At 35.8% G+C, this 15,468-nt stretch overlaps 1 protein-coding gene across 5 annotated transcripts in view; it reads right to left on the bottom strand.

The window, feature by feature from the left end:
- The window catches only part of SLC38A9 (solute carrier family 38 member 9), a 77,520-nt gene that overhangs the window by 39,712 nt on the left and 22,340 nt on the right, over nt 1-15,468 (bottom strand). For 2 of the 5 annotated variants that reach the window (XM_045794326.2, XM_045794330.2), the window contains exons 3-7: nt 5,995-6,127; nt 3,095-3,216; nt 2,894-2,957; nt 2,562-2,655; nt 831-1,001 (exon numbers count right to left, since the gene is read on the bottom strand). In XM_045794326.2, coding sequence (XP_045650282.1) covers nt 831-1,001; nt 2,562-2,655; nt 2,894-2,957; nt 3,095-3,216; nt 5,995-6,127 — 584 coding nt within the window. Of the gene's footprint in view, nt 1-830; nt 1,002-2,561; nt 2,656-2,893; nt 2,958-3,094; nt 3,217-5,994; nt 6,256-8,032; nt 14,686-15,468 lie in introns of those variants that run through there. The other 3 variants (XM_045794329.2, XM_045794327.2, XM_087862142.1) reach the window with 3 other exon arrangements.

Here is a 15,468-nt window from a genome sequence, read left to right as displayed (position 1 = left end):
ACCCAAACAATATGAGGATGTCTACCAGAGACTGCATCTATATAACCTTATACTTATACTTTTAAAAAGATACACATGTCTATATATGTGTACATAAAACATATATATAAAAATATAAGGATATATGTATATAAATATAAAAGTATGTATATACGTATGAATCACTTAAAGTAATAACTAGACAGGAAGTTTTCACTACTCATGGACAATATAATTATCTAAAATCCAAAGTGAATCTACAAAATTAGAATCAATAAGAGTTCAACATATCTGCTAGATTCAAGACAAAGAATCCAAAATTAATTAGGTTATTTTATAATAGCAACAAATAATTTGAATTTTTATAATTAAAAAAAATATCACTACTTTCTGGGAAGATGGAATGTTTTCATGAAGGGGGTGTGGGTTACATGGATGTATTCATCAAAATCATATGGCTAAGATTTATGTGTTTCTATGAATGTAAATTCTATCTAAAAAAGAGAACTGTATATATAATAATAGTTAACTGAGGTGGGGAGTGGGTATAAGCATAGATCATGTTTTTTCAATGGATAAGATAATGACCCCAAGGGGGGAAAAATCTGTTTCTAGGGGGCAAAAAAAAACCCCCCCTTATTCTTTTTACATATAAAGCACAAATACACATAGAGTTCACAAATGGATAAAAGTATATCTATGATATCAAAACAAACTGAATCGACTAGAATTACAAATGACTTTTTGCTTTATTTATCCCAAGTCTAGAATTTAAGGCTGAAACTAAAACACTACAGTAGTTACTGTATCTGAAAGTAACTACTGTTAAAGCATATGATATGGATACTTACTAAATATAAACCTTCCAGTATTAAAAAGAAAATTAGACATAAGCACCCAATAAACTATCATTGCTCCAATGAGAGATACCAAGGAGAAAAGGAGACTTGACCACTGTCCAAAGGAGCCAAAATAGTATCTGCAGACATCTGGATATTCCCAGGTAGTGGTATCTACTGATGCTAGATAAAAATAAGAGAAAGAATAAAATTAGATGTTACTCACATATCCCATAATTATAATCTGTGTTCCCTCAATTAACTTAAAATATTTAGCAAAATATTAAGAATATTCCACCCACCAGATATTAGACCATAGAATGATACAAGAAAAATTAAAACATCATGGAACAAACATAAAAAGAAATGTAGGTCAACAAAACAGTACAGATAATATAAGAAACAGACTATAGTATCATAATATCTTGTAATTAATAAAAACAAATGATAAATCAAATCTTACTCAAGCAAAAGCATGAGGAAGATTCAGAATATATTATTCAATAATATTTGGCATACTTAAATAACATATGGAGGAAAGTTTTCCTGAATCATACTTTATCACATGCCAATTTCAGACAATTGAGCTAAGAATTCAAAAACTAAATAACAGAAAAGTTAAAAGACAATATAAAAATAGACCTTGAAGGGTTAATCTTTCCTATCAAATGAAGAAACAGAAATTACAATGGAAAAGATAGGTAGATATAAACAAACTCATACAATTCAAAAGCCATTCAAATGTTGAATGGAAAAGAAAATTGACAAGCAATAATGGATAAAGGGCTAATGCCTACATCATACAAAGAACTGATCTCTAAGGGCACCAAAGGACTTGAGGATAAATAGGAAAGGGATAAGAATAAATAATACAATTAAGAGAAAATACACTATTGCTTAATAGAGACAAAAAAAAAAAAAAAAGGGAAGACAAAGCCTGGTCTCTTGATTCAAAATTGCTAAGATTTACTGAAATAATGTAAGTCTATTTAGGTCCTAAGCTACTTTAAAACAATCTAAAAAGGTATTTCCCTGATCCAGAATTTATAGAGATGAGTAGAGGTAATGTATTATAAAGCTTTGTGAAGTCACTAAAAAGGACATGTTCATATCTTCATATTTTTCTAGTTACATTTTCTACTTTTAGGAGATTCCAATATTTAGATCTCTTGGTAGGGGATAGATCAAAAGTCACCATTAACTGATAAGAACCATAGAATTTTATTTTTTAAAAAAATTTATTCATTTGAGAGAGAGAGTGAGTACAGAGGGAGGGGCAGAGGGAGAGGGAGAGAAACAATCCTCAATCTGACTCCCTACTGAGTGAGGAGCCTGATGTAGGGCTGGATCCCAGAACCCAGAGATCATGACCTGAGCCGAAATCAAGAGTTGGACACTTAACTGACAGAACCACCCAGGGGTGCACCCCAGAATCACAGAATTTTCAATTTAGTTCTGATATACACTTTATTTTTAAAATATGACCTGAATACTTTTTCTTATAAGGAAATTAGCATCAAAGTAAAGGTATGCTGCAAAGAACTACAAACCTCTCTGAATTTCAAAGGCAGTCACTAATTCACTGACTATCAGTTCGGCTAAATGCTATGAATTAGAGAGTAAATCTTTAGGCACAAAATAATTAACACACATGTGGAATGTCCATATAAGTGATCTACTTCAACAGGAAATACTTATTAATATTCAAATTGTTACTCTATTTGCACCATGGCAAACTCTTACATATCATAGCTCGTGATTTCACTACTCTGTAGCAGCAATAAAGTGTTAAAATGCCCATCAGCATGATGACACACATTCCAGTAGTAAAGCCAGCCTGTTTAAAAATACAAATATAGAACAACATATATCATCATGTTAGAATAAATTCATATGAAATGATATTATGTTATCCTACCCTAAACAATTATGATAAAAACCTGACAATGTAAAATTAAATATAATTATCTATTTTCTTTAATAAATGTGTAGATTTATTAAAACCTCTATTGTAAAATTTACAATATAAAGAGAAAAAAAATTCAGGCAAAAAGTATGCTGACAAATTATATTACCTGTTTTATGCCCCAAGGAATACTTAATATAGATGTTCCCATCATGGTATTCCAAATCATGAAACTGAAAACACAGAATAATAGCAGTAAACATATGGAGTTTGACTCTTTAAACATTTTAATTAAGACAAAAATTAAAATAACCAGGAATTTTCATTTACATATAGTTTAAGTTATGCTCCAAAAAGAAGTTTTACTCACATGGTTACTAAACTGGTGTTTTTGCCATGTCCTCCAGTGTAACTTTGAAGTTTATAAGCAGAACCCAATGGACTATATACATAGCACTCTTCTGGAGCTGGAACTACATGATCTGGGGCAATCTAGTAAAAGAAGAAATGTTATAAGAGAAATGTTACAACCAGTAAATGTGCAAAACAGGATATTTTCTAAACATCAGAGTACCTGACTCTAGACACAATTCTAAATATCATGAACAAATAAACAACATGTATCCCTGATTAATGAATATAAAAAACCCTTTCTAAATGTAGTAGAAAATTTAAAGGACCAAGAATTTAAAGAACAAGAGCAACAAAATGTTCCTCACATGAAATGACAATGAATTCTTAAAATATGCAACTATCAAAATATTTTTCTCTTCATTTTCATGAGAAAGAAAGAAGAGTCAGCAAAGAGTGAGATTAAGGAATTCTAGATGGAGGAGATCTGGGCCTTAAGTGAGGGGAACTTCAAGAATCAAGTGGCCGCTGAACACTTGAGGGTGGTTTTAGCAAAGAGGTAAGGAACACAAACTTTAAAGAAATGACACATCAATACAAGGTAAAGAAACGAAATATATACTAAAAGCATTTAAAAAGCAGAAGAAGTAAGCTAACATAGCCTAAGGAAAGACAAAGCAAGGATTCTTAAAGATGGGATATGTAAACAAAAGGCAAGGAGGCAAGAGAGGCTGAAGACACACAGAATGACCGAAGAGATATATTCTCTTATACCCATAGTTCTCACCTTACCTCCCATACATACCTTCTGAATTCTACCTCCCTAGAGACTGACACAGGGATGTTGTTAAATATAGATTATGATTCAGTAGGTCTGGAGTAAGGATGGAGATTCTGCATTTTTAGAAAGTTCTCAGTGATGCCAATACTGCTGGCCTGTGCAGGCCACATTTTATTAACAAGGATCTGGAAACGTTGGCAGTCAAATAATTTTCTTCCCTTCCCCATCTTAGAATTAAAATATTAAGATAAATGAGGAAATTTTCAGAAATAAAAAGGCACAACTCTGTAAAATGCTGAGACATGTGGTTTCACACTGTTCTTCCCTTAAACATCTTTTAAGAAAAACAATTTTGGAATTCTCAGGAAATGAGCCTGGATGTATACATACATTCATTAAAAGTGGTCTTACTGTTAATTCTAGATGACTATTTATCACTATTTATACACTTTGATTTACTAGAGTCATCTCACTGTCAGTTAACAAAAGGTATTCAACTTGGTGTTCAATGCTGACTTAATATCCAGGCAAACAATGTCCATTCAGGACTAGACTGGCCCAGCTGGTATTTCTGAAGTTTGCTTCCTCAGGTAGGGCCTCTAGGAGGTCTGAATTAGACCCAGAGACACTGGATTACTTCTACTCCACAGAGGGCTTACATAATTTTGTTATGGAACTAAGACTTTACTACAAGTACTGATATAAAGGCTGAGGGGAAGAAAAAATGAAAAAATTGGGGAAAAAATGACCAGAATATTTTGGAAGGCATTCCTTTGGCTATACAAAAGGATATCTTAATACCTCACAAGGCTTTAAGTGAGATATCTATGTTCAAATGATATCCCAATCCTTGTCCCTCAGTAAACATCTAAAGAATATTGGTTCCCTTCTTTTTTTATTATCTATAAAAATATAATTTTTCCTCCCAGAATGTTTCCATTTTTCTTTAAGCTTTCAAGTTCCTGCATATCTCATACGTGATAATTCTTATAAGCAACCAAATTATTTCCAATACATATTTTTTTTTTTTTTTTAAAGATTTTATTTATTTATTCAACAGAGATAGAGACAGCCAGCGAGAGAGGAAACACAAGCAGGGGGAGCGGGAGAGGAAGAAGCAGGCTCATGGCGGAAGAGCCTGACATGGGGCTTGATCCGACAACGCCGGGATCACGCCCTGAGCCGAAGGCAGACGCTTAACCGCTGTGCCACCCAGGCGCCCCCCAATACATATTTTTGATTCCAAAATAATAATACAGATTTTAGAAGATCAAAAGTCAACAACTATGGCCCATAGTCAAATCTGGCCTTCAACCTATTATTTTACAGCTTCCTTGCTGAGAATGATTTTTATATTTGTAATGATCATAAAACAGACATGGGGGTGCCTGGGTGGCTCAAGTCAGTTATGTGTCTGCCTTCGGTTGGGGTCATGATCCCAGAGTGCTGGGATTGATCCCCGAGTCGGACTCCCTGCTTGGCAGGGAGCCTGCTTCTCCCTCTTCCTCTGCCCCTCACTCATGCTTGTTCTCTCTCTCTCCCTCTCTCTAGTGCTCTCTCTTGCTCAAATAAACAAATGAAATCTTAAAAAAAAAAAAAACCAAACCAAAAGTGAAGAAGAATATGCAATAGCATATGGCCCACAAAGCCTAAAATGTTTAGAATCTGCTCTTTGACCCTTGTTTTTGATCTATAAAAGGACATTGCTAAATAGTAACATATTATATATGTTTGTATGTATTTCAGTTTCCCACTCCTGTAGAAAATTGTAAAAACTTTTTTCCCTTGTAGCTTCAAACTTAATAACTGAACAGACTAATCAGATCTGTTATTATTTATGTTATTTATCAATGACCTAAAGTACCTCAGAAGTAGTTTATCCCTCTCAGAGCTCTTAGGATTGGGGACTAGCAGAATTTAATCCAACATAGAGAGATTGTTTCAAATCTCTGTCATGCTAGATAAGAATGAACTAGCCTGAGATGTAAGACGTGTACTAATTACTATCTTAATTTTCCATGATGCCATCCTTGGAATACGGCCAGCAAAAAGTTCAATCACTGGGAGTTTCCCTGGCTTATGCTGTTCACTGTTCATTTCAACTTAACCTTAGACAATTAGCAATGCTTGCCCCTTACCAGTGCCTTGTCTGCAGGAGCGGTGAGCCGACTGTAGTAATGAATCCTCTTGTTCATGGCAGAGGCATGGTCGCTAACCCTCTGAATGACATCATTCACATTGACGATGTTTGTGGGCTCTATATAGAAAGGCCTAGAGAAGGGAATATACACTTGACAAAGAACATTCAGCCAGAAATTCTGGAAGTCAGCCATTGAAGAAAATAACTTCTTGTCCTCCATTAGAAATGAGATGTACCAACGCAAGGCATTCAGTTCTCACTTTTGGTGGGAAAAGAAAATGTCACAAAAGAAGGATTATCCAATCCAAAGACTAAAGCTTTTGTTTCATAATACTATTATAGATATACTTTTTTAATCTTTAGGAATTTAGCAATAGAGGAGACATAACAGAAAGAGCTTCAGTCAGTTATTAAAAAGAAGTATAGCAGATGTCAGTTTTCGACAATGAAATTTAGACCCATACAGCTTTGAATATTCTCTCAAAAAGCTTCTGGCACTAAATCAAAAGAAATTATTGTCATAAATGTTCCTCTACTAAAGAGGAACTACTCTCTTCTACTAAAGAGTCTCCACTCCTTCTTTATGGGCCAAAGTTACTTCCTACGACAAATAAAATATCTACTGCTTGGTTCATGTACTAAAAATTAGTGATCTCAACCACCTCCCTTGTGAAACTTGTCCAAAGTACTATCAAATGGAACATCAAGGCACTAGAGATATTTAGCCTCATTCTACTTTATTTGGACTTCAGTAACAAATCCTATTATGCTATTATGTTATGCTTCTTTCCCATAATTATGTCCCAATCAACTGCAAATTCTGGTTTTCAATCATCATTTTCAGTCATTAACCCTGCCAGTTCCTTACCGAAACTCCATTTGCTTCTAAGCTTCCAGTAACATACTCTAAAACACAAAGACTAGGCAGAGTAGCATGAAAAGGATTGCCCTCCTCCACTGACTCTCAAATCCCTCAAAGTCACAATTGATACTATGCCCCAAACTGCATATAATATGCTCTTTTCAGATTACACACAGATCCAAATAATGAAGGAAAAAACCCCACCAGATTTCTCTGGTTCTATATAACTCTTCTACACTTACAGTTCTGAAAAAAGCTTAAAATTTATGTTAGTCATAAGCTGTAATCATCCAGACAGTATGGTACTGGCACAAAAACAGACACATAAATCAATGGAACAGAATAGAGAACCCAGAAATGGACCCTCAACTCTATGGTCAACTAATCTTCCACAAAGCAGGAAAGAATATCCAATGGAAAAAAGACAGTCTCTTTAACGAGAGGTGTGGGGAAAACTGGACAGTCACATGCAGAATGAAACTGGACCACTTTCTTATACCACATACTAAAATAAACTCAAAATGGATGAAAGGCCTAAATGTGAGACAGGAATCCATCAAAACCCTAGAGGAGAACATAGGCAGCAACCTTTTTGACCTCGGCCACAGCAACTTCTTGCTAGACACGTCTCCAAAGGCAAAAAAATGAACCACTGGGACTTCATCAAGATAAAAAGCTTTTGCACAGCAAAGAAACAGTCAACAAAACTAAAAGGCTACCTACAGAATGGGAGAAGATATTCGCAAATGTCTTACCAGATAAAGGGTTGTATTCAAAATCTATACAGAACTTATTAAACATAATATTCAAAAAACAAAAAATTCAGTCAAGAAATGGGCAGAAGACATAAACAGACATTTCTCCAAAAGAAGACATACAAATGGCCAACAGACACATGAAAAAATGCTCAACATCACTCAGCCTCAGGGAAATACAAATCAAAACCATAACGAGATAACACCTCACACCAGTCAGAATGGCTAAAATTAACAACTCAGGAAACAATAGATGTTGGTGAGGATGCAAAGAAAGGGGAACCCTCTTACACTCTTGTTGGAAATGCAAAGTGGTGCAGCCACTCTGGAAGACAGTATGGACGTTCCTCAAAAAGTAAAAAAACAGAACTACCCTATGATCCAGCAATTGCACTATTAGGTACTTATACAAAGGATACAAACATAGTGATTTGAAGGGGCACATGCACCCCAATGTTTACAGTAGCAATGTCCACAACAGTCAAACTATGGAAAGAGCCCAGATGTCCACTGAAAGATAAATGGATAAAAAAGATGTGGTATATATACAGTGGAATATTATACTCAGTCATCAAAAAGAATAAAATCTTGCCATTTGCAACAACATGGATGGAACTAGAGGGTATTATGCTAAGTGAAATAAGTCAGTCAGAGAAAGACAAATATCATATGATTTCACTCATATGTGGAATTTAAGAAACAAAACAGATGAACAGAGGGGAAGGGAAGGAAAAATAAGACAAAAACAGAGGCGGAGACAAACCATAGAGACTCTTAATTATAGGAGACAAACTGAGGGTTGCTGGAGGGGTGGGGGTATAGGGGGATGGGGTAAGTGGGTGATGGGCATTAAGGAGGGCACTTGATGGAATGAACACTGGGTGTTATATACAACTGATGAATCACTAAATTCTACCTCTGAAACTAATAATATACTATATGTTAATTAAATTGAACTTAAATAAAAAATTTGTTAGTCATTTCTGGAGACAGTTAGTCTAATCGTGTGGAAGTACTTGAAAAACCAAGTGACTGAAACGTTAGTTTCTGCTATTTTTCCAACTACTAGATATTAGAGAAATGGTAGTATAGATACTAAATCTAATCCTGTCTCTCTAGTTAGTATACAGAATCTCTGAATCTTTCTTTTGCTATTTATTCTCTACCACAGCACCTAAATAGGATGGGTCCTTTCCAGTTCAAACCAACAAATATCTTAAAGTTGAGCACTTACTAGAGCAAATATGTGGACATATAGATCAACATGACAGTCTCTCTCTACTAAGCATGTCACTACTAAGTGAAATAAGGGATGTCAATAAATCTGAAAGGGATATAAAGAAAACAAGAGGGTCAGAGGCTGAATAAACTATCCTTACTTATAAATTTGGTAGACTTAGATAACTACCAACCCTCCCAAAGCATTACAGTGTTCTATATAATTTGTATATCTACTGTGACAGCAGTACTAAAAAACAGTGTAAAAATATTTACATCCAGGAGACAGTTTAATCATACCTGGGGTCACAATCTACAGAGCAGAGCATTCATTTCTTCTTTTGCAAGAACAATACCCCACACAAAATTCAATAAAGAATTACAGCTTTAATGCCAACATAAAACAGAGACTGTAACTAATCAAGGATCACTAAAAGAGACTAAGAAGTATGATATTAATAAAGAGGTGTAGATGTTCTACTTGCAGCTTTTTACTCTGAAAACGGTATTAATATCAACCACTAAGTTGGCTTTAAGGCTTGCTGAAAAGCAGTCCAGGAAATGCTACATTTTTTGGCTTCTGGCCTCTAACAGAAGTGTTAACTGTACCAGTTTAGTTGGCTTGGGTACTCTGAGAGCAGAATGACTCTGAAAGTTTTTCTTTTCCAACAGTTTTCATCGAGATGCTGAGTGCCTGTTCAAACAAATATTTTGGAATCTTTTCAAAACAGATTCTCTTAAAAAAATATCCAACTCAGCACATTTTAACTAAATTATTAGAAACATACGCTTAAGGCTCCAACTGAGAGAGCAAAAAATATAAATTACATTTCTAAATTGAACTTCAGTTGGCTCTGAAAACACTTTTAAAATTAATAGTATACAGAAAACAGTATTAAGAGTAAAATACTTTTGAAACTTGGGCTTTTTCTTTTCATCATGGTTTCACATGATTGCTTCCTATCAGCGTTACTTCCCAAATGAGAACTGTGCCAAAGTAAAAATAAATTATAATATTTCATGTAGAAGTTACATTTGTTTTACCTTATAAATATGTATGGTCACGCTGCAGAAGAAAATGCTTTTAACATTTAGCGAAATTTTTAAAATATTTAAAATATTTAAAAATGTGACTCAAAATCCCATATTTTCATTTAATACCCTTATAAACAGAGAAAAATTATTTCTAACTAACACCTTTTCTAGGTTCCACTCCTTAAATTCCTTAAAAAATTTTGGCTTTTAAGTTTGTCTCCACCCTTCTACTGACCAGTTATGCTTCTCTGAAGTTTAACAACAATTCCATGACTCTTAAGGTTCATATTCAATATGAAGGCCCATGACTTAAAGCTGTTCCTTTATTCACAACGCTATGAAAGCTGAAGCACTCCAAAACCTGCCAGATTGGGGTAGGTTGTTAAAAAATGAAAAGGGAATCAAGTATTCAAAAATCTCAAGCAAAATAAACATTCAAAATAATGAATCCACTGTACATGTTTCTTCCTGCTTGGTAAAATGCTGTGTCTTGACATGCAGCTTTTCAATAAAGACAGAAAAGAAGTTAATCAAGCCATTGTACCTAGAAATTCCTTGCTGCTACAATAAAAATATTGGTGACCTGTAGTTTGCTAATGTGTTTCTCACTTCCTCTGATGCTTATACAACATCCTTTTTCACAAAAACCCTGCTCTACACTTCAATTTCACTCATTATCAAAGGCTGAGCCCAAGAATTTTCTCTTTTATGGTTAATTAATTTGTACTGGTTCTCAAATTTATTAAATATTATTTATTAAGTGCCAAGCAAGTATTAAGCATAGTTCTAAACATTTAACAATGAATAAGACATAGAACCTGAAGGATCATAATCTGCTGGAGGAGATACATAGGTAAGCAATTCCAATCCAGAGGGAAAAATACAGAAAGAGAGTGAGTACTTATGAGCAACAGTGGGAGCAAGAAAGAGTGGACAGAGTTGTGTGGTACTAGGTATGTGCAGCGTACTATGTGATCAAACAGAAGGAGAAGCTAAACCACGTCTAGCAGACCACTGAGGAAGTTACAGCTGAGGTGAATCCTAAAAGATACACTTAGTCAGATATGGGAAAAAAGGAAAGAAATAGGGTTTCTAAAAAATATATAAAAGCATGTAGAAAGAACCAGGAAAGGAAGCATGATGTGTTTTTGAAAACTCTAAGTAGTAGGAAGAAAAGGGGTAAGACATAGGTAAACCTGGGCAAGGACATGGAGAACTTCACATGCTAACAAAGGATATGATCCTATAGGGAAGAACCCCCAGTCTTGGTCTCCTCTGCTAATTCCTTCTCAAACCGCAACCCTCAAATAATTAGAGTAATCCAGAGCTCAAGCCACTGACATTTTCTCTTATCTATCTAGACTCAATCTCTTGGTGGACTCATCTAGTCACGTAAATTTAAATATCATGCATATGCTGATGGTGATCAACCTATTATCTCTAGCCTGAACTCCTGATTCATACATCGGACTGCTATTGCCACCCCCTCTCCCCTACCCCATCTCTTGGACTTCACTGATTAAAATACTAATCACACTAGCCTCCTCACAATTTCTGAGACACTGCAAGCATGCACCTACTCCAGGACCTTTGTTACTAATTTCAGGTAAAAGCCTGAAGGCTTTTCAGGTAAAAGCCTTTGAAGCCTTTCCCCTAAATATCTGCATGGCTTGCCTCTTTACTTCTTTCAATTCTTTCCTCATTTGAGGAATGAGGTATTTAACTACCCTTGACAGCATAGCTAAAATTTCAACCCACCTTCTCTACCCTTGTCATTTCATATATCTTCTCTGCTTTACAGTATCTCTTTAGCATTTATACTAACACAATATATACTTATTCATTATTGATTGCTTCCAGTAAATGTTAAGCTCCATAAGAGCAGGGATTTTTGTCAATTTGGTCACTCCTATATTCTCAGGGGCTAGGATAGAACTTGGCATATCATAAAAGCTCATTAGAATATGGTAAGTAAAATATGGTGTATTATTTTAAGAAAAGTCTACTTTGAAAAGATTTTTTTTTAATACATTTTTTTAAAGATTTTATTTATTTGACAGAGAGAGAGACAGCAAGCGAGAGAGGGAACACAAGCAGGGGGAGTGGGAGAGAAAGAAGCAGGCTCCCAGCAGAGCAGGGAGCCTGATGTGGGGCTCGATCCCAGGACCCTGGGATCATGCCCTGAGCTGAAGGCAGACACCCAATGACTGAGCCGCCCAGGCGTCCCTTGAAATAATTTTTTAAAAGTAAACTCTATCTTCAGCGTGGGGCTTGAACTCACAATCTGAAGACCAAGAGTCACATGCCCTACCAACTGAGCCAGCCAGGTGCTCCAGTATTTTGAAATAATTTATAGAGTCACAAAGAAGTTAGAAAAATAGTACAGAGAGTTCCCATAAACACTCCACTCAAGTTCCCCAATGATGATATCTTATATAACCATAGTACAATCATCAAAACTTGTATTACTTTTAAAATCAGGAAAAAAGTTAATGAAAAATTATGGGGATAATTCTTTAAACTTTTCTGTAAGTTTAAAATGTTTAAAGTAAAACGGGGGAGAAATGATGGAGGGAGTAACCAAAGTGTTAAATACTATACAAAATAAGAAGCAGCAACAAAAATCAATTTAGTGTGTTAATTTAGTGTGTTGTCCTCAAACCAATTAAACATTTTTCAGGAGGACAGAATGATTAACCATGTCAAGTGCTACCGCTAAGTCAAATGAGATGAGAACTGATCAATGAAATGACCACTGGTGACTGTGATGTGAGCAGTTTAAGTGGAGTAGTAAGGGCAAAAGCCTGTCTGTGAATTGGGTTCAAGAGAAAAATTGGGTATAGTGAGTATAAATAATACTTGCAAAGAGTTTTTTGTAAAAAGGAGTGAAAGAAATGGGGTGGTAGCTAACGAGTTAAGTATAAATACTTCAGAAAGCATAAAAAAACATAGCAAATACAACAATCACCCATAATCCTGGAAGTAACCATTAATAACATTTTGCCAACCTCATTATCTTGCAAGAAACATGAGATTCCATTATATGATCACCAGAATTCCTCAAATTTTAAAATCTAACAATACCAAGTACTAGCAGGAGGTAGAGTAATCAAAATTCTTAGACAGTATAATGGGAATGTGAACTGGTTTAACTCCTGTAGAAAAGAGTTTGGCATTATCTAGTTAATTAAGTTGAATATACACATACATATATCCTAGGAAAGTTCTTGCACGTGTATGCTAAGACACACATGCAATAATGTTTATAAGAACATTAATTGTAAGATCTTCACACTAGAGACAACCCAAATGTCTAACTAGAGTAGAATGTATACATAAACTTCAGATAGTCATAGAATAAAATACCAGAAAACATGGGAAAGAAATACTGTTACATACAACTTGGATGGAAATTACACTGCTGAACAAAAATTCTAAAACAATGCATATAGAACGATCTCATTTACATGAAGTACACCAAAAAGTAAACTGAATTAAGTATTTAGGATACAGAGACAATAAACAAAAGTAGGGAAATGGTCACACAAATATCAGGACAGTGGTTACCTGGGGAAGGAGGGAAGGAGGATGTGTTTGGTTAAGATATATGAGGAACTTCTGGGGTGCTGCCATTTCTACACCTTGGTGTTGGCTGCATAGATGTTGGCTTTATAATTATTTTTAAAATTGTACCTATGGGGTGCCTGGGTGGCTCAGTCGGTTAAGCGTCTCCCTTCAGCTCAGGTCATGATCCCAGGGTCCTGAGACTGAGCCCATGGTAGAACTCGCTGCTCAGCGACGAGTCTACTTCTCCCTCTACCTCTGCCCCTCCCCCTGTTTGTGCTCTCTCTCTCTCTCAAATAAATAAAATCTTTTTAAAAAAATGTACATACATGCTATACAGTCTTCTGTACATATATCATGTGATAAAAGACTTTAAAAATATAACTTGAATTAACACATTCTTCCCAAATTTAGTAATGAGATGAAAAGGGACCCCCCCCCCAAAAAAATCTTTTGTATCATACAGAATTTACTGGTTATCTTTTGGCAAACTACCTTAATAAAGATGTGTCAAACTTAAACACAAGTTACCTACTTTTCTATTTTTTTTTTTAAAGATTTTATTTATCTGACAGAGAGACAGCCAGCAAGAGAGGGAACACAAGCAGGGGGAGTGGGAGAGGAAGAAGCAGGCTCCCAGCGGAGGAGCCTGATGAGGGGCTCGATCCCAGAACGCTGGGATCACGGCCTGAGCCAAAGGCAGACACTTAACGCCTGAGCCACCCAGGCGCCCCTACCTACTTTTCTATAAAAAGACAACTGTCCAAATTTGTTAACCCCTCCTGTGATGGCAAGTTGCTATCACAAGTATGCTACATAGGTACACAGCATGCATTAAAAACCTAAAAGCCTCAACGTACTTAAGAAGGCTCCACGCTGGGTGGGGCTTGAAGTCATTATTTGAGATCAAGACCCAAACTGAAATCAAGAGTCGGTTCCTTAACTGACTGAGTCACCCAGGCGCCCCAAGAAAGTAGCTGCTTTTTAAAAATTCACACTGAACAGAGAATATTCTGATAATGGATGTTTAGAAGTGTTTCCATTGTATATAATTTTATTGCTGAAAAGGATGTCTGTCACTTACAAAAACTCCTATCTACAATCTAACATACATGGATGAAACTTTTTCTAACATTTAAAAACTTCCAAAGTATGTTAATGGCCTTTGAATCTGTTATTAAACATAAAAAAGTCAAAATAATAATTGTAATAATGAAGCAAATGACAACACTAGTATCTTGGTATTTATTCCATGTAATACAAGTATCAATCAGTATTTTCACTATAAACTGTTTAGACTATAAAATGTTTACAAATCAGTGAAATTAAACATTCAAAATATTTCAAAAATGGAAATTTTCAAACATTATAAATCATCAAATAAAACATTAGTTTATATAACATTTTTTAAAAAGATTTATTTATTTATCTGAGAGCGAGAGAGAGAGTGAGCAAGAGAGAGAAGGAGCAGGGAGAGGGTCAGGCAGAGAGGGAGAAGCAAACTCCCCACTGAGCAGGGAGCCTGATGTGGGGCTCAATTCCAGGACTTGGGATCAAGACCTGAGCCAAAGGCAAGTTGCTTAACTGACTGAACCACCCACGTGCCCCTATATAACATTTTTTTTTTAAAGATTTTATTTATTTATTCGACAGAGATAGAGACAGCCAGTGAGAGAGGGAACACAAGCAGGGGGAGTGGGAGAGGAAGAAGCAGGCTCATAGCGGAGGAGCCTGATGTGGGGCTCGATCCCATAACGCCAGGATCATGCCCTGAGCCGAAGGCAGACGCTTAACCGCTGTGCCACCCAGGCGCCCCCCCTATATAACATTTTTAATAAACTTTATAAAAAACTGTAAAAGTTTGGGGCACCTGGGTGGCTCACTCGGATGAGCGACCAACTCTTGGTTTCAGGTCAGGTCATGATCTCGTGGGTAGTAGGACTGAGTCCCAGGCTGGGCTCTGCCCCCAGTGGAGAGTCTGCTTGAGATTCTCTCCTTCTGCCCCTGCCACCACTCGCACATGTGTTCTCTCTCTCTC

This window comes from Ursus americanus, chromosome 5 (genome assembly GCF_024610735.1).
Source record: "Ursus americanus isolate L20-20 chromosome 5, mUrsAme1.1.p, whole genome shotgun sequence".
Classification (NCBI taxonomy): Eukaryota; Metazoa; Chordata; class Mammalia; order Carnivora; family Ursidae; genus Ursus; species Ursus americanus.
Note: the sequence above shows the minus strand (reverse complement) of the source record. Positions and strands in the feature narration are given on the sequence as shown.